The 22,893-nt window shown below is 45.9% G+C and overlaps 1 protein-coding gene across 1 annotated transcript in view; it reads right to left on the bottom strand.

The window, feature by feature from the left end:
• Nucleotides 1-22,004, bottom strand: part of RASSF3 (Ras association domain family member 3) — a 68,625-nt gene extending 46,621 nt beyond the window's left edge. The window contains exon 1 of the mRNA XM_027106913.1: nucleotides 21,762-22,004. Within this exon, the coding sequence (XP_026962714.1) occupies nucleotides 21,762-21,872 (111 nt within the window). The 5' untranslated portion in view covers nucleotides 21,873-22,004. The remainder of the gene's footprint in view (nucleotides 1-21,761) is intronic.
• Nucleotides 22,005-22,893: the final 889 nt, after the last annotated feature.

Here is a 22,893-nt window from a genome sequence, read left to right as displayed (position 1 = left end):
GAGAAACATTGTATGATATTACTTACATGCAGAATCTAAAAAAAAAAAATGGTACAAATGAACTTATTTACAAAACAGACTCAGAGAACAAACTTATGGTTAGCGGGGGGATGGGTGGGGGTGGGGGAGGGATAGTTAGGGAGTTTGGGACTGACAAAAAAAATGTTTATCACTATCTTGTACACCTGTAACACAATATTGTACATCAACCAATCAATCAATAAAAATAAAGTTAGAAAAAAAAGGTCTCTGTCAATAATGACATATCACAGAACTTGTGGCCAACAGCCATGAGAAGTAGCTTTCTTATTGATTCCTGTCAGAAGGAAATAAATGTTTGGAGAAACAACTAAACCATAATGGCAAATGGTTTTAGGATCTTATTAAAAAGAGAGTTACAAAAAAGTTCTAAAAAATAAGTTGCGGAAGAAACATGAAGGAACTGATATTATCAGCCTAAACCCAGTCCAATGGGTATCTTGGAAGCCACAAATTACACGTAGGCAGCTTGATCAGGAAGGCTATGATAAGAAAACAGAACACTCTTTCACCCAGAGAGAGCACACCAGGTTATTTCAATAAGATCCTACCGTGATTTACGCCATGCTTAATAATTCAGGCACCTGTTCCCTACCACTTGATCACCCTGAGACATAATGAGGATTTAAAAAGAGATATTCAGGACAGCATGGTGACTGTAGTGAATACTGTAGTGCATATCTGCTAACAGAGTAGATCTTAAGTTCTCATCACAAGGGAAAAAAAAATTACGTAACTGTGTACGGTGATGAATGTTAACTAGACTTAATGTGGTGGTCATTTTGCAATATATACAAATATTGAATCACTATGTTTGCACACCTGAAACTAATATAATGTTTGTACGTTAATTATACCTCAACAGAATGTTTTTAATTTAAAGAGATTTTCAAGTAAACTGTATAAAATTTAAACACCACCAAAAACTGTTATAATCTATTCAGTAGTCTCCCCCGGGGGAATGGTGGGGGGGAGGGATAGATTGGGAGTTTGGGTTTGGCATGTACACACTGTTATATTTAAAATAGACAACCAACAACGACCTACTGTATAGCACAGGGAACTCAGCTCAATATTCTGTAATACCCTAAATGGGAAAAGAATTTGAAAAAGAATAGACACATGTTATGTATAACTGCATCACTTTGCTGTACACCTGAAACTAACACAACATTGTTAATCGACTATACCCCAATACAAAATAAAAAAATTTTTTAAAAGTCTCCCCTGCCCCACCAAGCCACACTCACTGTAACTTCAAGTGGGTACTGGTAATCAAACAAACAGAGCTGAGGAATTTCTTTTTTATAGTTCCTAGGTGAAGATATGCAACCATACATTATTCAGTTAAATGGAACTTTACATAAATCACCAAAAGTTACAAACCACTAACACAAGAAAATCAGTATACAAGTTAAAAAGGAATAATGTCCTAATCCTCAAGCTTCCATTTCAAAGATAGGACTGAGGAACGTACCCAAAGAACATGAAGATGCATTCCCTTCCCTATGACTAAGTAGGTCCGCTCCTGGGATTATAACCTACAGAAAGTCACACACACGTAAAAATGTGTACTGCAGTATCATTTGTATTAGAGAAAAATGGGAGGAAATCATAATTAAATGTCCATGAACAGGAAAATGGATACACTATAGTGTGTTGAGCAGTTAAAAAGAATGAACTGGAGCAGCAAAAACCTCAAAAACAAGGTTGAACAATAGAAGTGAGTGACAGATGAAAACATGCACTATGACACCACAGCTACAAGTTTTAAAAACATGTAAAATTAACACTAACTATTGATGATGAATATTTACATAGACACCCGTAGGAAAAACTATAAAATACATGGGTGGCAGTGGTAAAAAAAAGAAAAGGAGAGAAAGGGAGGGAGAGAGAAAATGGGGCCAAAAGTGAAACCCAGAGTTCAACTCTTATCTGCAGTGTCTTATCTTTTAAGTTGGATGGCAGCTACAAAGGTATTCATACTCCTTTTACATAATTACTGTATTCAGAATTACTTTACAATAGTAAAAAGAAAAACATTCTTTCCTAGCATTTTGACCTGCTTCAAGAAATTACTATTTACTTCGACAATGTAACAGTTAAAAAATACTTTTCGGGGCTTCCCTGGTGGCGCAGTGGTTGAGAGTCCGGCTGCCGATGCAGGGGACACGGGTTCGTGCCCCGGTCTGGGAAGATCCCACGTGCTGCGGAGCGGCTGGGCCCGTGAGCCATGGCCGCTGAGCCTGCGCGTCCGGAGCCCGTGCTCCGCAACGAGAGAGGCCACAACAGTGAGAGGCCCGCGTACCTCAAATAATAATAATAATAATAATTTCCTTTTCTATTACAACCTTGGATTCCCTAGCAGAAATATCTGATTTGATAACTATGGAGAAAGAGTGGGAAGGAACATTCTAATTTAAGATCAATCCCAATCTCATGGATAACACTCTGTAATGATTCTAGAAAGTACTCACTAACCACCTACCCCTGGAGATAACCTCAATTAGAGACACACATGGCATTTCTGAAAATAAGTCTATAAAACTTATTATATGTTTTGGAAGCAATCTAAACCTTTTAAAAACACACCAAAAAAAAAAAAAGACACCAGTGCTTTTTCTACAGAAAAATAAAAGACACGCCCACTCCAACATTATTTGAGCTTTTATCCTTCCAACACCCAAATCCAAGCAAGCTACAACCTTCAGGAGGTATTCCTAATTAGGTCTGCCCTTTTCTATCCTGCTTCCTGGCGCCCCCATGCTTCACAAGAGTTGCACAGATGAATAGATCAGGGGTAGTATTACAACGTGTTTACTTTAAATGTCTCCTAAATGTATTTATTTTAATCTCTTCTATGCTCATTTATACAGCTATTTGTTACTATTCACAAATTGCATCCTATTACGTAGGTCTCCCCATACAATCCCAGAGTTCTTTATAGGGAGGGAGCAGGACGCTTTCATAATAACCCAGTTACATGTAGTACTAAACTCTGCACATGATCTGTGCTCGATAATCCTTACTGCAAACATCTGAGCCATCTCAGTGTGCCAATAAGGGTGAGTGAGTGTCTAACTGTAATTCTTTTTTTTTTTTTTTTTTTCCGGTACGCGGGCCTCTCACTGTTGTGGCCCCTCCCGTTGCGGAGCTCCAGATGCACAGGCTCAGCGGCCATGGCTCACAGGCCCAGCTGCTCCGCGGCATGTGGGATCTTCCCGGACTGGGGCACGAACCCATGTCCCCTGCATCAGCAGGCGGACTCTCAACCACCGCGCCACCAAGGAAGCCCTGACTTTAATTCTTGAAACTCATTCATATCCTTTAAATTTTCTTTCTCATCTGCGAGGAAAACACTCAGTGATGTACAATGTACAACCAGCCTCTAGAGCTCCTTCATCTACCACTTCTTGAAACAAATTTCCAAAGCCTGCTAATTACAGACTGCTCTTTAAATTACAATAAACCACATGGAAACCCCCAACTTCTTTGGAGTTGTGAGCGACAATCAAGATCATTATAATTTCCACCCACATGGTACACTCATATTTTTTAGATGACAGTGAGTACAACTGGAATGAAAATAAGAATGCTATAAATTCAAAAGGCTTCTTCTGAATGTCCACAGTAAATGTGCGATAGACACAAAACTGTAAGGATACTTTTAGGAATTTCATGATAGACCTTGATATAAAAGGAGACACTGCCTTTTTTTTTTTTTTTTTGCGGTACGAGGGCCTGTCACTGTTGTGGCCTCTCCCGTTGTGGAGCACAGGCTCCCGGACGCGCAGGCTCAGCGGCCATGGCACACGGGCCCAGCCGCTCCGCGGCACGTGGGATCTTCCCGGACCGGGGCACGAACCCGTGTCCCCTGCATCGGCAGGCGGACTCTCAACCACTGCGCCACCAGGGAAGCCCTGCCTTTCCTTTTCTTTTTTTGCCATACCGCGTGGCGTGTGGGATCTTAGAGTTCCCCAACCAGGCATGGAACCCGGGCCCCCTGCAGTGGAAGCACGGAGTCTTAACCATTGGACCGCCAGGGAAGTCCCAAGACACAGCCTATTTTCACAATCTGGTCTCCATCCCCCTCTCTAACATCACCTGCCACTACCTGACTTCAGACTAGCTCATCAGGCTTAATTTAACCTTAACCTTATGATTTCTCCTCCCACCATCCCCTACCCCCAGCCCAAGCTCCACACACTCCTCCCCTGATTTTGCACACACGGCGGAGGTACCCTAACTAGACTGCCGCTTCCCCTACTCTCTTCCTCACTTTTTTAAAGTGTGGGTTCTCACACCAGACTGCCCAGTTTCTATTCCTGGTTCCTCTATTTACCATCTACTATTGAGCCTCTCTGTGCCTCTTCTGTACAAAGATAACAGCCATGCCTACTTCACTGGGTCCGTGTGAGGATGAAATAAAGCAATCAAGGTAAAATGCACTGTCATCAGGCCATAAACACGAGCCACTGTTGTTATCAACCATCAGGACGCCCCTTCCCTGTGCATCCACAATGGTCTCTGAAAGGAAAACTCTTTCTGTACTTTCTGCTCCACTTCTTACAACACTGCACTTCTGACACCAGCTCTGTGGGAGTTCCCCACTGCACCAAGCAATTCTCTGCAGACGCCACCTGGGTGTCCTACAATTTAATTCAATTCTGACACCATCTACCTTGGGGTTAGCAGACCCCACAGGCTAAGTGCTCAGGCCCACACGGCTTCCTTCCCACTCTGGATGCCAATGGCAAGTCCAAGTTGTCACCTGTGCTTAAGTGCTCAGGCCCACACGGCTTCCTTCCCACTCTGGATGCCAATGGCAAGTCCAAGTTGTCACCTGTGCTTCTGACTGACTGGCTGTAAATCAGGTTGTTCCCATAACCACCCAATTGGGGTTTGATCATTTGCAAGAGTGGCTCACACAACTCAGGAAAGCACTTTACTTACTATTCCGTTTATTACAAAGGATACAATTCAGGAACAGCCAGATGGAAGAGAGCACAGGATAGGGTGTGTGGGAAGGGCTAAGAGCGGCTATGCACGTCACCCCCCCAGCACCTGTCCTTGTTTACCAACCAGGAGGCTCTCCAAACACTTTCAGTTAAGATTTTTATGGAGGCTTTAATTACGTAAGCATGATTGATTAACTCATTGGCCACTGGTGATTGAACCCAATCTCTAGCCCCTCGAATCAGGTGCTTGGTTCCCCTGGAAACCAGCCCCTCAAACCTCAGGGGCTTCCCGGAAGTCACCTCATTGACATAAACTCAGGGTGGTTGAAAGGAACTTATTATGAATAATAAAACACACTCCTGGACTTCCCTGGTGGCGCAGTGGTTGAGAGTCCGCCTGCCGATGCAGGAGACACGGGTTCGTGCCCCGGTCCGGGAAGATCCCACATGCCGCAGAACAGCTGGGCCCACGAGCCATGGCCGCTGAGCCTGCGCCTCCGGGAGAGGCCCCAACAGTGAGAGGCCCGCGTAACGCAAAAAAAAAAAAAAAAAGACACTCCTTTCACTTTTCTCACTCTTAACAGTTAGGAAATCCCAAGAGTTTTTAGAAGTCTTGTACCAGGCACAAAGACATACTTCTTTTTATGTCACAAAATCACAACAGCTCTTTATGACTTTCCACTGCACAGTGTCCTCTGGAGGGAAGGGACACTGGCTTAGTCCTCTCTGAATCCCCATGGCCAAGCACAGCAACTGGGGTATAAAGCAAGCACTCAATAAATGTTTACTGACACCAGAAAAGCAGGCACAGTCATCTCTCTTAGGCATTAAATCAAAATGGAAGTAGTAGAGAGAGTTCGACAGAGAGTAGCTGGCGGTAGGGGAGGATAATCACTCACATCCCTCCACAAATTCTAGAATGCCCATCACACTGCTGGACATTCCAGAGACTTAAAGAATTTACTTCTGTGTAATTAACATTTCCACCGAACAGCAATATTACCTGCTTATACATTTTAGGAAGGAAAGCAGGAAAATGTAGATTTTATGGGAGATCCCAAGGCAAGGCTCATTTAGTATTTCGCTAAATACAAACTGTCATCAGCCTACTTCCTGAAAAGAAATATAAACAGGGCTTCCCTGGTGGTGCAGTGGTTGAGAATCCGCCTGCCAAGGCAGGGGACACGGGTTCGAGCCCTGGTCGGGGACGATCCCACATGCCACGGAGCAACTAAGCCCGTGCGCCACAACTACTGAGCCTGCGTGCCACAACTACTGAAGCCCATGCACCTAGAGCCCCTGCTCTGCAACAAGAGAAGCCACCGCAATGAGAAGCCTGTGCACCGCAATGAGGAGTAGCCCCCGCTCGCTGCAATTAGAGAAAGCCCGCGTGCAGCAACGGAGAGCCAACAGTCAAAAATAAATAAATAAATAAAATAAATTTTTAAAAATATCTATAAACCACTTCAGTTGTTTTCTTTTTAAATCCATCCCTGGACACTGCATTAGACTACCTAATTATTAAGTATCCACCGTTGCCAAACCCAGGAAACAAAATGCAATGATACCACACTCAGGACAGTATATTTCACCTTCAAAGGCTTTTCAAAAATACAACCAAGTAGTCCCCATCAGTCGTCTGACGTCTCATCAAAAAGAATAAAAGGATTAAAGAAACAGATTTTAATGGGAGAAGAAAAAACTATCAAGATACCAGCATTTCTACCGAAACTTCTTAAATATATTTCCTAACATCTTCTTGTCATGTTAATTTTGAGCTATTTGGGGGCATTTCCACAGTCTAGTCATCAAAGGCTTTATTCTAAGAAAGTTAAAAATATACTGCAATGGTCTGAGAAGTTTACATTTACAGTCCACATCAAGATTTATTTTTCTCTTGTTCCTTGAAATAAATCTTAACCACTTCTAATTCAAGGATGATGATCTCATGCTTCCAAATCTTTGCCTCTTGCCTTGACCTCTCGCCTGAGCTCCAGACCCCTGGTCCTGGTTGTCAGCTGGATACTACATAAATGTTCTGTAAATGTGCCTGAAACTGAACTGTCCCACATCTCCTCACTAGACCCGCTTCTCTTCCGCCTGTGCTGCTTCCACAACGGTGCTGCCATCCTCCCAGCCGCTTTCCACACCTCCTTCTCCTTTTTCCTCCTCTCCTTCCTCTCCCTCCCTCACCTAGTCAAGCAGGTGCCAATCTGCCCACTCAACTTCTGGAATCCTCATCTCTCCCAAGGCAACTGCCCTATTTCTAGCCCTAACGACCTTCACACAGGTTACTGCAATAGCCTCCCAGACAACAGCCCTGTCTCTCTCTCAACTCTGCCATAAACTGCTATTGGTTTCAAAACCATAGACTACATTATTCCTCCCTAAATTGCAACTCCTTACCCAGAAAACAAAATCCACAGTCGTCAGGCTGGCAAGTAAGGCCCTTTAGAGCCAGCCAAACTTCCTTCTCCAGCCGAGGCTCTCACCACGCCCACAGGGTGACACCAGCTGCCCCATCTACAACACCAGCTGGCTGTCCAGGCACACCAGCATTCCCTCTTCTGCCTCTGCGGGTTTCTGCCCACACCCCGCCCCACCTCCATGCAAACACCCTCCTCCATCCAAGTCCACCTGCCACCGACTCAAACTCCCAGTCACCTCCTGTTGTACCATGTACATGCTTCCAGATTTCACTCCCCATCTGTTCTCCAAGAAGCCATCTTTCTAAGCAGCGCTCTTCCACTTACGGTCCAAATACCATCCCTTCCACTGGGGAAGGCAGCTTATCCCCTTCAACAATCCCCTTCCCCTCACCTGCATCCTCACTGCCCATACTCTTTCTTTCTACTCAAGCCTCTCAACTAAAAATGACAACACCCCAACTAGCTTCCTTGACCTATGGCCTCCTCATTTTCTTACACTGTCCTCTCCTTCCCAGCCAAGCTTCCTGGGGGCACAGCCTACACCCACTTTCCCCAGTCCGTCCACAGGTACTCACTCCTCCTCCCACTGCGGTCTGACTGCCCCTCCAGTTCACTGAAGAGCCTCTCCTCCTGGTCTCCAGAGACCTCCTACTGGCTCCACTTCAGTCCTTCTTGGCTTTTCTGCAGCACTTGTCCTACTGACCAAGCTCTTGTGCTTTTTTTTTTTTTTTTTGTGGTACGCGGGCCTCTCACTGTTGTGGCCTCTCCCGTTGCGGAGCACAGGCTCCGGACGCGCAGGCTCAGCGGCCATGGCTCACGGGCCCAGCCGCTCCGCGGCATGTGGGATCTTCCCGGACCGGGGCACGAACCCACGTCCCCTGCATCGGCAGGCGGACTCTCAACCACTGCGCCACCAGGGAAGCCCCAGCCACTCCTTCTTGACTCATCTCCGTGAGCACACTCTGCTTTGCCTACCGCTTAAATGCTGGTATTCTCCATGCTTCTGGTTGAAGACCTCATGGCTTCACCAAATCCCAAAGCTCTGTCTCCAGAGCATGTCTACCTTCTCTACCTCCAGGATGACAAACCCAGTAAACGCTGATACCCCACAGACATCTCAAAATACACATTCCCAGATTCATTCATCCCACATTTATCGACTGCATGGAGTCAATACATTATCTGAACTTACCCTCCCTCCCAAATCTGGTCTTTCTTCTATATTCCCTCTCTTGGTGAGTGACAGCATCATCTTCCCAGTCACCCAAGCCAGAAACCCACAATTCATCCCTGACGTCCCATCACTGCCCCGACATTCAATGCTACCAAATCCTCCCAAGTCAGCAGTATCTTCAACCTGGCCCCGCCTCCACTCTATCCCCCTCTCACTGTCCTTATTCCTCCTCAATCACTAAACAGCCACTGGGGACTGGCTAGAACTGACTCCTGCTGTAGACATGACTGGACATAACATGTTCTGATAGCCACAAAGAACTTTTAGTGTTTCCAAGCAGCTTTTTAAAATTTATTTATTTTATCTTATTTCTCTGGCCATGCCACGCGGCATGTGGGATCTTAGCCCCCCGACCAGGGACTGAACCTGTGCCCCCTGCATTGGAAGCACAGCATCTTACCTTGGACTGCCAGGGAAGTCCTCCAAGCAGCTTTTTAACTTTATATTTCTATCCTTTTGGGAGACATAAATTATACTTCTGGGAGAAATCTATTACTTTATAGTTCAGCCCATATTTTCCCTTTTGATCACTAAAATTGTTAAAAGCAGTAAGTGTCTAAATGAATGGAATGCCATTGTGTAAATTCAGAGATCCTGCAAATAATGTTTAATGACAACATTTAGGATCCGGAGACTCAGTGCTTTACTGCCACAAAATGCTAACATTTTAGTTCACATAAACCATTCTGACATGATACTGACTTTTATAAGGCCAACATTTCAAATTAAAACAAACACAACATGTGAGCAGGTAACTACATCAACCGTCTCTTCTGTATTATCACATCACACGTTTCCCAAACCGAAAATGCACCACAGAACTTCAGGAATACTAGGATACGTTTAATGAAAAAAACAGTTGTTGCTAGAAAAATAATTTTTTTATGATTTCCATGGCTGAAAGCAAAACTTGATGTAATTATACATTTAAGCATATTCCTTCTAGCTAAAAGAACACCTGAAAACCTCAGACTCCTCAGGTGAAAAGGAACCACTCCACCTAGATTTATATCATTCTAAATTATCAATAATCCCTCAAATGTTTAAAAGTCCAATTTTAAGGAAAAAGCTTCCCCCATAGCTTCTTGCTGAAATATCCCCTGAAGTACATATGAAATTAGAAACATATGAGAGGGGGCCTCCCTGTGGCGCAGTGGGTCCGGGAAGATCCCACGTGCCACGGAGCAACTAAGCCCGTGTGCCACAAATACTGAGCCCGCGTGCCACAGCTGCTAAAGTCCACGCGCCTAGAGCCCGGGCTCCACGAGGGAGGCCACTGCAATGAGAAGCCCTTGCACCGCAACGAAGAGTGGACCCTGCTCGCCGCACCTAGAGAAAGCCCACGTGCAGCAACGAAGACCCAACACAGACAAAAATAAATAAATAATAAATAAGTAAATTTTTTTAAAAAAATAATCATATGAGAGGAAAGTCCTAAATAAACTGCCCAGATTAAAAATAATCCTTCTCGGAAATTCCCTGGTTGTCCAGTGGTTAGGACTCCGTGATTTCACTGCTGAGGGCCCGAGTTCAACCCCTGGTTGGGGAATTAAGATCCCACAAGACCCCTGGTACAACCAAAACAAACAAACAAACAAAAATAACCCACTTCTCTGGAAAGACAATGCCTCAGTAAGGAACCAAGTTAATCATCACATTCATGAATCATTCGACATGGCCTCTATGAAGCAAAAGTCCCTAGCCCTCAAGAATTTTCACTGTCACGACAGCAATACTTAAATACATGTGTAGCAATCAGAGGACAAGAGATTGTAAGAAATGAGTCTTCAACTGGGTATTTTTCAGATCAGTGAATGGAGAGGCTGCTTAAGGCACTCAACACAGAGTGTGGACAAGAGAAGCCTCTAGAAGTCTGGCATTTGGCTATGATGTGTTAGACAATAGACTCTGACATTTCATAATAGGATTTAACTTGCTAAAAGAAGTTTTGGGTTTTTTTTATATAATTTAATTTTATTTATTTATTTTTGGCCTCATTGGGTCTTCATTGCTGCGCGCAGGCTTTCTCTAGTTGTGGCGAGCGGGGGCTACTCTTCGTTGAGATGCACGGGCTTCTCATCGCGGTGTCTTCTCTTGTGGCGGAGCACGGGTTCTAGGCACGCGGGCTTCAGTAGTTGTGGCACGTGGGCTCAATAGTTGTGGCTCGTGGGCTCCGGAGCACAGGCTCTGTAGTTGTGGCGCACGGGCTTAGTTGCTCTGTGGCATGTGGGATCTTCCCCGCCCAGGGCTCGAAGCCGTGTCCCCTGCATCGGCAGGTGGATTCTTAACCACTGCACCACCAGGGAAGTCCCGCTAAAAGAAGTTTTCAAGGAACATTTACCCGGCAACGGTATGTGCAGTTGGAATAAAGCAGACACCAGAAACAAAAGAAAAAATTAGATTTTCCAGAGGAAATGAATACTGCTCCTCACTCCCAAATGTTGCACCAGCCCACAAGCACACATGCTTAATGAGCACAGTGGCTCCTGTCTCAGCATTCTCAGCAAGCAGATGACTCTCACACACTCATCCTGCCCTGTCTTTGAGGAATGTGGCACTCCTGGTGGGCTCTTTCCTAAATAGTTCTTGACACTATATTTATAAATCGTGCAATATAGAAGTTCAGAACAATTAACAGTTCCCTTCAACTTGCATGAAACCCATTCTTGTTGGCACTATACATGGATGAATTAAATACCCACACAAGAGCCCCTTTGATTTTTTGGTGGGGGCGGGCTGCGTTGGGCCTTTGTTGCTGTGCACAGGCTTTCTCTAGTTGCCTCGAGCGGGGGCTACTCTGGGCTACTCTTCGTTGTGGTGCAATGCAGTGCGCAGGCTTCTCATCGCGGTGGCTTCCCTTGTTGCGGAGCACGGGCTCTAGGCGGGCGGACTTCAGTAGTTATGGCACACAGGCTCAGTAGTTGTGGAGCACGGGCTTAGTTGCTCCGTGGCATGCGGGATCTTCCTGGACCAGGGCTTAAATCCATTTCCCCTGCATTGGCAGGCGGATTCTTAACCACTGCACCACCTGGTAAGTCCCAGCCCCTTTGATTTCTTTCCCAAGATGTTCCCTCTTCAGGAAAAGAAATAATTCTACATTTCTCAAACGATGACTAATCAACTCACTTAAATTCAACCCTACCCAACCAAATACGACTTAAGATAGCTGTTTCCAAACTAATTCATCTGGCATCTCAATACATTTCATGGAATCCCTTTCAAGCCTTATCTGTTACTTTCCCTCCAATAAGGAATGCAGCTCTAGAATAAATTAACTATTTGTCACAGAACTGGACAGGTCCTTTGAGGAAGAAACTAAAGCCCAAAGCAGCTAGGTAACTCCCATAGTTACCTCCACTATTTAACAAAGAGCAGGCCTAGGAGGTTTCCACATCCCCAGCCCAGCATACTTTCCATTTCACCTAAATGTCTCACTTTCACATGATAGAGAATCTATTACCATTGTTTATCATTACTACTCTTGAAACCAAAAGACATCTGTTTCACTATGTCACCCAACTTCTTTTTCTTGATTATAACTCTGATGCAAGTCTGATCAAGTCTGATCAGTTGGTCAATCAACAAATATCAATGGCCCCTCTCCGTGCCCTGTGCCAGGCACCACACTAACAGTGAAGATACAGTGGTGATCAGGACAGACGTGGTCTGCCCTCATGAAGCTTACAGACAGGATAATCTGGAAGGCTTAAAACTAATGAAATGTACTCAGGTTCCCTGATGCAGCCAACAATGAACCAGAATGCCGTCTTTTTCCAAAGCATCCGAGTGCTTCATAAACAGCACAGTCCATTCATAAAGTAATTCAACTTGCGTCGATGTAACTGTTCAGGTCCCCAAACACAAATCACCACTTTGCAGATACAAACAGACACACCTGAATGAGATGGGGGAATAAATTCATTTTTCAACGCTATTTGTCAAGTGTCACCTCCACTGCTATGACAGGCTGAGAATTTATAGTCAATTTATAAAAGACAAGATATACATTAAAAATAGGAGAAAATTTTATAGTAGTCTCTAAACACACCTGTGATGCTGTCATACTTACAATTATGAAACAATTTATAGTCTAGCAATACCTTCCATACGCATTTTCTCATTTAATCCCTCTATGATAGTTTCTTTTAAAGATTACCAAACTGATACTCAAGGAAGTTAAGGGACCTGCTGCAGCTCTCAGAACTGATAAATGACAGATCCAAACGCAAGAGTCTCCCAATTCTAGATCCCTAGGCTTTTCTACTGAACCTCACTGTCTCAGTATAAGCTCCTACCAAATTGTTTTAAACTGATAATGCCAATACCGGTAGAAATAATACTAGTTAACATTAGTTTATTAAACATGTACTCACATGCCAGATACTGTTCCAAGTCTTTCATACGAATTGATGATATTATTTATAAGAGTACATCAGTAATACTACAGCTCAGTCAAATCAGAGGTTTTTAAAGTGATTAAAATTCTTCACAACGAGAATTAATCTAAAGCCAGTTTCAGACAACCAATTCATTGTAAGAAACACACCACCAAAGGGAGGGGAGGCTGGGGGCAGAAAGGGAATAGCAAACCCCAGGACGCTCACATGGCCCAAAGGAAGAGGTTTCCCACCAGATTCCAACACTCAGACCACTTTCACAGAGCATAAGTGACCTCTGAAGAGTTAGCCAAACAGATCACATGACTCACTGAGCTTCTTTCATGCCTGCATTCAAATTTTGCATAAGCGAGCTTGTTTCCAAACTGCGGATGCGTCCAGCAACATTGAAACGCCTAAGAGAGGACACAGACACTCTGTGGGTGGGAAGCCAGCCACGCGTGTGGAACGGGCCTCCACAGCAGCCGCAGCATCTCCCCTGCAGCACGTTACAAAGCTCACATCAATTACCTCATTTGATTCCACCCTATGAAAACCAGAAACAAGACAGTGACTAAGTCCCTAAACAATGAGCACAAGGCGATTTAGACCTTTGGAAGGAAAAAGGAAAGCCCCCAGGAAGAAGCGTAATTTGTCACCCGGTCAAGCCAGCAGCCTCGAGCAAAACTGCAACTAAAATCCTGCACTCAGAGGCAGATCAGACAGGGAGAACGGAGGAAGTTGAAAAGAAAAAAGCTTTCGTACAATGTGTTAACTTTTTCATAAAGGCTTGGGCAAAAGAATCCCACTTCCATATTTCTGCTCATTCTCTTTCCACTGGGGTGGCTTGCTTTAACGGAGAAAAGAAGAGGGTGAAGACTTGGATAGGTGGCCTCACGCTTGGTCAGGAGGAATCAGCCCTTTACCAGAAAACAAAGGCACCACACTGATACAGAAAGGGGGAAAAAAAGAAAAGAAAAAGAAAATTAAGCCTCCAGGAATGACGCCTTCCTGATCAATTACACTGAGATTCCCAATTCATTCTGGTCCATAAAGTCAGAGACACAACCTAATTTCCTGCTGTCTTGCATTCTTTGGCTAGGTTATTAGGTTCACTTCAAATCTCTCAACCACTGTCAGTTCTCCATTCAACCTAATACACTCAAAGTACATGATTATATATAGTAGAACCTTTTACAAATAATAATGGCCAATATTAATTACTGCTTATTATGTGCCAGGCATGCTACTACTTCACAGATGAAGAAACTGAGGCTTAAAGAGGTGTAATGACTTGCCCAAGACAACACAGCTAGCAATGATTTAACTCAGGCTGCCTCACATGACTGCTTGCAATCAGTCAATCAAGAACACACCACCCAGGACCTTCCTGGTTGCACAGTGGTTAAGAATCCGCCTGCCAATGCAGGGGACACGGGTTCAAGCCCTGGTCCCGGAAGATCCCACATGCCGCGGAGCAACTAAGCCCATGCGCCACAACTACTGAGCCTGTGTTCTAGACCCTGCGAGCCACAACTACTGAGCCCGTGTGCCACAACTACTGAAGCCTGCGCGCTCTAGGGCCCGTGCTCTGCTACAAGAGAAGCCACCACAGTGAGAAGCCCGCGCACTGCAATGATGAGTAGCCCCTGCTCGCCGCAACCAAAGAAAGCCCGCGTGCAGCAACGAAGACCCAATGCAGCCAAAAATAAGTTTTTTTAATAAAAGAACACACTGCCCTTTTAGCCTGTAACAAAATCCAGTTCCCCCCTTTATAGTAATAGCCTCACCTAAAAAGAACAAAATCCATTTTATTTTTTCTTCTTATAAAGATATTTTTAAATTGAAGTACAGTTGATGTACAATATATGTTACAGGTGTACAATACAGTGATTCACAATTTTTAAAGGTTATAGTCCATTTATAGTTATTATAAAACAGTAGCTATATTCCCTATTTTGTACAATATACCCTTGTAGCTTATTTTATTCATAACAGTTGGTACCTCTTTACTCCGTACCCCTATTTTGCCCCTCCCCGCTAAGATCCATTTTAATGAAAACTGCACAGGAACTAGTGCAGTGAGAATGGATCTCAAGTTGATTTGTTGATATTGGTGCTAGGTTTGCCTTTTTGAAAGGTACTCCTTCTTCTACAGGGCCTACCTCCAAATCCTCTCCACTGAATGGCAGGAATAATTAAGCTTTGGGTACAGTTCACAGGACAAATTTCCTCTAGACGAGACCCACGGTACAGCCGAGGATCCAACCCCACACCTCAGTACAGCAGAACGACCACACTCATGCCAGCCAACTGCACTACGTGCCCACCCCAGACCATTAGGAAAAGCAAGAAAGGAATTCCCAAACCTCAGACAGATCTGAAACGGCAGTACTTCCCCCCAAAGGAAAACAGGCAAGAAAAAGCAATCCACAAGCGTGTTTAAACAAACAGAAACAGGCCTTAAACATACAAAAGTAATACTGTTTCTTTAAGCCACCTACATAATATTTATATTTTCCCATAGCTGGGAAATCACTGACTACAGTCAAGCAACCCCTGAATTCACCTTTGCCATTAAACCTGGATCTGCTTAAACCAATATAACTTCTGTTTTGTTCCTCATCTCAAAGCTCCACTGAAATTAGAGTCCAAATATACCAACTGAACCTTAATTCCCCTGGAAAGCTCCTTTAACTGTAAAACATCATGGAATGTTAAACTTCATTTTAGTATTGGTATTTTTTTTCTCCTATGTAATGCACCTAGCTATGTTTTCTATTTTCATAAAAATTTTTTGGTTTTTGTTTTGCTCTTTAAGAACTGTATCACACATAAATTTCTATGACCTAAATGGCAAACTACCAAAAAAGATATTCCTCAAAACAAGCAACTGTAGGAAATTTTCAGGGTAAATTTGAGTTGTCTAAGAATATAAGGATTAAGGAGAGTTCATAATCTATCTAAAGTCAGAAATAACTCTTCACATCCTTTTGAAAGATTCACTTAATTAAAATACTCTGAAAGAAGAAAAAAATTAAATGAGATCAAATTAGCGGTTAATCAGATTATAACACATTAAGCAACAATTTTGGACACAGGTGAGCCTTAAAGCAGACTGTAGGGACAGATTCCATCTAATTGCAATTTTTCAACCACAAACAATAAGCTCACAGGTAAACAGTATAAAAATCCTCTTTTGTAGGTGGGATTTTTACTAGTTTGTCCTAAACTTTTTTTCAGTTTCCAGTTTGTTTATAAGAGAGCTTAGAATCCTCAAAATTCTACCATAGTGGCTGGAAAACTGATGCTAAATGTATTGAAATTCAAAGATAAGCAGGCACCCCCAGTCACCCTTTTTCACATGGTTACCAAAGACACATCATCCAGCTCCCCACACTCAATATTCCACAGTGTATTCACAGGATGCTGCTGCTGTCTTAGCAATGCCCTTCCTGTGCTGTAATTATAGGAGTTAAAAAAGGATTTTGCTCTGAGTTTCAGTGATGTCAGCCTGAAACACATTCTAAAGTATTTCCAAAGGCCAGAACATGCAACCACCCTTTGGTACAAACAAAGTCAAAAATAACCTGAAGTTCAGCTGACCACAAAAAAGGGGAAGCATCTACCCAGCTAAATAGGCATGAGACGCAAAGAGCAGTGTTCTCAAGATTTCCACCGACCTAACACATGGTCAAAAGCCAAGAACAGGGACTTCCCTGGTGGCGCAGTGGTTAAGAATCTACCTGCCAATGCAGGAGACACGGGTTCGAGCCCTGGTCCGGGAAGATCCCACATGCCGCAGAGCAACTAAGCCAGTGCGCCACAACTACTGAGCTTGTGCTCTAGAGCCCGCATGCCACAACTACTGAAGCCTGTGCTCCATAACAAGAGAAGCCACCACAATGAGAAGACAGCGCAGTGCAACGAAGAGTAGCCCCTGCTCACATAGAGAAAGCCCGCGCGCAGCAACGAGGACCCAACACAGCCAAAAATAAATAAATAGAACAAATTAAAAAAAAAAAATAGCCATGAACATTGCTCACACCAAGAGGAAGACCCACTCAGAAGTACAAAAAATTAAATTCACCATTGTTTTTTGTTTTGGGGGGTTTTTTGGCCGCACTGCGCAGCATGTGGGATCTTTAGTTCCCCAACCAGTGACTGAACACCCTGCAGTGCTGCAGTGGAAGCATGGAATCTTAACCACTGGGCTGTCAAGGAAGTCCCTAAATTCACTGTTAATTAAAGGAATGCAATAACAATGAGATGTCTTTACGAAGTTTTTCCTCTATCTTAATGACTATACCCAGTGGAGCTGAGGGTGCAGTGAAACCAGAGAAAAATATAGTCTTAAATTGACAATAAATAACTAGAGCCATAAAATGGTTACACCCTCATGCTCAGTAAATTCTATTTTGTACATCTATCCTAAAAGAAAACAATCCAGGACTTCCCTGGTGGCGCAGTGGTTAAGAATCCGCCTGCCAATGCAGGGGACACGGGTTTAAGCCCTGGTCCGGGAAGATACCACGTGCTGCGGGGCAACTAAGCCCGTGCGCCACAACTACTGAGCCTGCACTCTGGAACCCTCGAGCCACAACTACTAAAGCCCGCGCCTAGAGCCCGTGCTCCGCAACAAGAGAAGCCGCCGCAATGAGAAGCTCGCCCACCACAACAAAGAGTAGCCCCTGCTCGCTGCAACTAAAGAAAGTCGCGCACAGCAAGGAAGAACCAAAGCAGCCAAAAATTAATTAATTAATAAAAAAATAAAATGAAATTTAAGGGGCTTCCCTGGTGGCGCAGTGGTTGAGAGTCCGCCTGCCAATGCAGGGGACACGGGTTCGTGCCCCCGTCTGGGAAGATCCCACATGCCGCGGAGAGGCTGGGCCCGTGAGCCATGGCTGCTGAGCCTGCGCGTCCGGAGCCTGTGCTCCGCAACGGGAGAGGCCACGACAGTGAGAGGCCTGTGTATCGCAAAAAAATATATATATTTTTTTGGGGGACTTCCCTGGCGGCCCAGTGGTTAAGACTCAGCACTTCCACTTCATGGGGTGCAGGTTCGATCACTGGTCAGGGAACCAAGATCTCGCATGCCGCATGGTTCGGCCAAAAATAAAAAAAAAAAAAAAAAATTATTTTTATAGCCCAGAAGCAGCAAAAAGGAGACCGGAATTTGAGTCAGGAAAACGAGTTCTGCCTTTCCCCCACCTAAATGGAGGTCTTTGGTGAACCACTTAACAAGGCCTAACCTTTCATTAGGTTAATGTTCAGAGGATTCTTGGAAGAATCATGAGACAGGGTACATTGAAAACCCATAAAGAGCCAACAATTATCAAACCAGGAAAGAATTCATTCATTTCAACTAATATTTACTGATGGAGGCCCTGGGGATACAGCAGTAAGCATGACATTCAAACTACCACCAAAAAGCCACACATGTTCATTCCCTCTATATCTTTCAGACCGGTTTTTAAGCCTTTTCCTTTTTTTTTTTTTCATTCTTAAAGAGGGCACCAATATAAAATAAGAAAGAAAATAACATTTTTGTTATTCTTGGAGAAAGAAAGAAGTTGGGCTATGTTCCTTTGCCTGGCAAGAGAAGAAAGAAATTTCTCAACCCCCTTTCTCCCCATCCTGCTTTTACCACAAACATCTTGCTTTCCCTGGATATTTTCAAGAGTTCTAGAAACCACATTTTCCTGGCTTTTCCACCAGGTGGTATAGCACCAAAAAAACTCACTATTATCAATAATAGATCCTTCTGACAACACTTCTCTTTCCAACTCTCTGAAGAAACGATAAATTTCACTTCTACACCATATGGCAGGAGTGCCCACCTAATTCTTACAATCACCGGCGTAAAAAATGAAAAAAGGCTTATCTAACCTCAGGTAAAAGAAATGTTCTGTATTAAGAGCGCCTTGCTTTAAATTTAACTCACAAATCTTATCAGGAATTTAACAGACTCACTCTAAATAAACCCAAATGCCCACAAAAATTCAATTAGAACACCTTCTCCAACTGGCAAATAAGTCCTCTAACTCAGCACCCTGTATGTGTTATGTTAGAAGGGGAAATACACAGGCAATAAAGTTTCAGAATATACTGTGAAGCTCTTTAAGCAAAGGTCTAGGTCTTACTGTCCTGATTTTCAGCACAATCTTCAAAATACATATTGATGTCAAACCAATTCTAAATACTAAATAAGTAACATTAAATGAGTATAATATATATATACTAGATGAATATTACATAAGTTAATGAGTGTAACATAGAAACACCGTGTATAAACCCAGAAAAAAATATTTTTACTTTTTTTTTAAATAAATTTTTTAATTTATTTTATTTTTGGCTGTGTTGGTTCTTCGTTGCTGCACACGGGCTTTCTCTGGTTGTGGCGAGCGGGGGCTACTCTTCGTTGTGGTGTGTGGGTTTCTTGTTGCGGAGCACGGGCTCTAGGCGTGCGGGCTTCAGTAGTTGTGGCACGTGGGCTCAGTAGTTGTGGCTCACGGGCTCTAGAGCACAGGCTCAGTAGTTGTGGCGCACGGGCTTAGTTGCTCCGCGGCACGTGGGATCTTCCTGGACCAGGGCTCGAACCCATGTCCCCCCTGCATTGGCAGGTGGATTCTTAACCACTGCGCCACCAGAGAAGTCCTATTTTTACCTTTAAAGCGTTTTCATACAAGTTCAACCTGGATACTTCGGCCCTTGTCAAGGAGCATCTCACACCTGGAGAATTCAAGACCAGCTAGTGTTTTGGAGATACTAGTCACCTCCGGAATAGACTTCAAACTACCACAACCATCTCTGACAATCTCTATTCCAAGTGTCAAATGATGACAGCAAGAAAGTAGAGAAAGGAAAGAAAGGGGAGGTCAAGAAAGAAAGAGAAAAGCAAAGTGAAAAAAGCACAAGGAAATGCAATCCTTCTACGAGTGATTGGAGGGTGGTTATTTCTGACTTCGAAACCTCACAGCAAACTCCTGTCCTTAAAATACACTCCACTAAAAATAAGATTTCACTTGCTATGGACCGAATGTTTCTGCCCCACCCCTGCCCAGTTCACATGATGAAGCCCTAATGTGACAGGATTTGGGATGCGGGGCCTTTGAGAGGTAACCAAGTCTTGAGGGTGCCCCCCACACAATGGGATGAGTGTCCTCTTAAGCGGGAAAGAGGCAGCCCTTTCTCCGGGTGAGGACACTGCCAGAAGTCGGCTGTCTGCAAGCCAGGAAAGGGCCCTCATCAGAACCCGACATGCTGGCACCCAGATCTCAGACTTGTAGCCTCTAGAACTGTCAGAAACACATACTTGTTGAAGTCACCTAGCTCGCAGCACTCGTTACAGCAGCCTCAGGTTAAAGTGACTAGTAAATAGTATGGCTTTAAGCCTTAGAAACAATAAAGAACAGAGACCTACTGAACCAGAACTTCACTTGGGGTTAACTGCTACTGAATAAGGGTACCCGACTTCACTCTTGCCCTTCCCTCTCCCCTCTCCCCCCTTCCTCTGGTTTGGAAGTTAAGAGGTTCAAAAAACTTCCGAATCGTAACAAGAAATTTGACCTCATAAAGTGGTTAAATAAACTTTAAAAGTCTGGCAAGGAAACCCTGACACATTACTCCGTCCTCACCCCTCCCAGAAGGCATCACCCGGCCCTGAACGATTTTCCTTGCTTCTAGTCTCTAGAAGTAAGTCTGATGGCGATGTCTGGAGCGCGCCTACTGTTTTTTAAGAGCAACCAATTTGTTCCGGTCCAGCCTTCTCTCATCTGATACGAGCACGTCAGGGTTGGCAGGGCTTCCTTGGTGTGGCTCCCAGGGCCAGGAGGCCGCGGGGTTCAAGCGCCCGACTTCGAAGTCTGCCCAAGTGTCCCGTTTCGGGGTAACCTCCCTGACACTGTCACGGTCGGCGAAACCGGCCCAAGTCTTCCCATCTTCTCCCAAGTCATGCTTCCCACACTGCACGCTTCCTCCAAAAAAGGAAGAAACCAGCCGAAGGCTCAGCTCTCGCCGGCCGATCCTACCTAGCACCGGAACTTGTTTGCAAAACATTCGAGGCACCTATACAATTGACTTTACTGGAACCGCACAACCTTGACTCCCGCTACCAAGATTTAATGAACGCCTGCTCTGGTCTGGCCAGGCGTTCCTCTCAGCGCTCCCCCACCGATACCGCCACGAGAGGCGCCTGGACCGGGAAGGTAGGGGAGGCCAGGTCCCCACGTCCTCTCCCGGGTGTTACACGGCCCCCAGGCCACTCCAGGGGCCACAGGCCAGGGAACGGACTAATAGTGGGGGCCGGCGTGAGGCCCGCGAGGGGGCGAAGGGCGTCCCCAGGCGCAGGGGAAAAGCGGGGAGTGGCCGGCGGACGCCTCCTGGCTCTCAGAACTGCCCCCCCAGCCGCCGACCGCCGGAGGCAGAGCAACAGAGGCCATCTGCCGCAGCAGGCGGGAGCGGACCCTCCGCCTCCCCGCCCTCCCTCCGGCTTCCCTCCCCAGGGAGCCCCGCGCACGCCCGCACGCGCAAGCTCAAGGCACTACCCCGGCATCCGGAAAGACAGAAATCCCTTCTCGGAGGTCTCCTCCTCCTCCTCCTCCCTCGCGAGCATCCCCCCACGCGCCCCGCGGAGACCCGTGGACTTGGGGGTCCCGCCGCGCCGGGACTCCCCGGGAGCGACCGAGCGCCGGCTACTGCGCCTACCGGGCACGCCACTCACTTGCTGGCCGGCGCGGGGCTTGCCCTGGGGCGCTCTCCTGAAGAAGGAGGTCCTGGCGGTGAAGAAGAAGTCCTCGGCGTCCTCCTCCAGGCTGCTGTAGCCGCTGCTCATGCTGCTGGTCCCGTCGCGCGCGGGCCGCCTCCCCGGGGAGCTGGCGGCCAGGCAGGGGGTGTCGCGCCCGCCCGCCCCGCGAGGTTCCCGGCGCGCGGCCCCGAGCCGCCGGCGGACCGTCCTGCTGCAGCTGCGGCCGCCGCTCAATTCGGCCGTCCGCGCCCCTCCTGCCGCCTCCCGGCTTCCCGGCCCGATTATGGGCGCGGCTGGGGCCCTGAAGCTCCCTGCGACCCCGCCCCTGGGGCCCCGCCCCGAAAGGCCCGGGACGCTCCGCACGCTGCTTGGGCACTCCCAGCGCGGCCGCAGGTGGGGGCGGTGCAGGCGGCTTGTTCCAGGCGTGCTGCTCTTCCCTAGCTGTATTTGGGGAACCCCGGGAGCCCCGCCACGATGGCTGCGTCTGTGCACCCGGTCGCTTCCCCAGCCTCCCGGATCCTGCCAATTCCTCTGAGATCAGTCCACCCGCCCCACGCCCGGCTAACTCGGGTTTGGGGGAGGGCCCAAGCAGAGCAGGGAAATTTCTCCGCTGTCCCCGCACTGCTCGCCCCTTTTCGGGGTCCAGCTGGTGGCAGTGGAGATTGCCCGGCCGAGAGACCCCCCCCACAAGGCCCTCAGGCGTCCCGCAGCCGTTTCGCCCCGTCCTGAATTCCGGCAACTCGGCCCTCCAGGAGGGTTAAAAGTTAGCTGAGACGAATGGGGAGGTAACGACTGGCTTGAGTTTATTCAAATGAAAACATCCTTTCCGGAAATTCAGTTGAGCTTCGGTCTTTCCCTCTCGCCCTTCTTTCTAGTGAGGGTTCATTCCCAGATAAGGACCGCCAAGGTCATTATGATCTTTGAGGCCACGTGGTGCGAAGGGGGGTGAACTAGTTCTGCAGTTCGAGTACGTATTAATTAAACGTGCTTTTTAAATGTCCCCTTCCACAATCCTCTTTAAAGCTACAAGGCATGATTTCAGCGTTAGGGTGAAGGGTTCAGGGAACTCTATTCACCCTCCTCCTCAAAAAAAAAAAAAAATCCCTAT

This window comes from Aethalodelphis obliquidens, unplaced genomic scaffold (assembly GCF_003676395.1).
Source record: "Aethalodelphis obliquidens isolate GAN/ISIS:26980383/991018 unplaced genomic scaffold, ASM367639v1 scaffold8, whole genome shotgun sequence".
NCBI lineage: Eukaryota > Metazoa > Chordata > Mammalia > Artiodactyla > Delphinidae > Aethalodelphis > Aethalodelphis obliquidens.
This window is presented reverse-complemented; position numbering and strand designations above follow the sequence as displayed.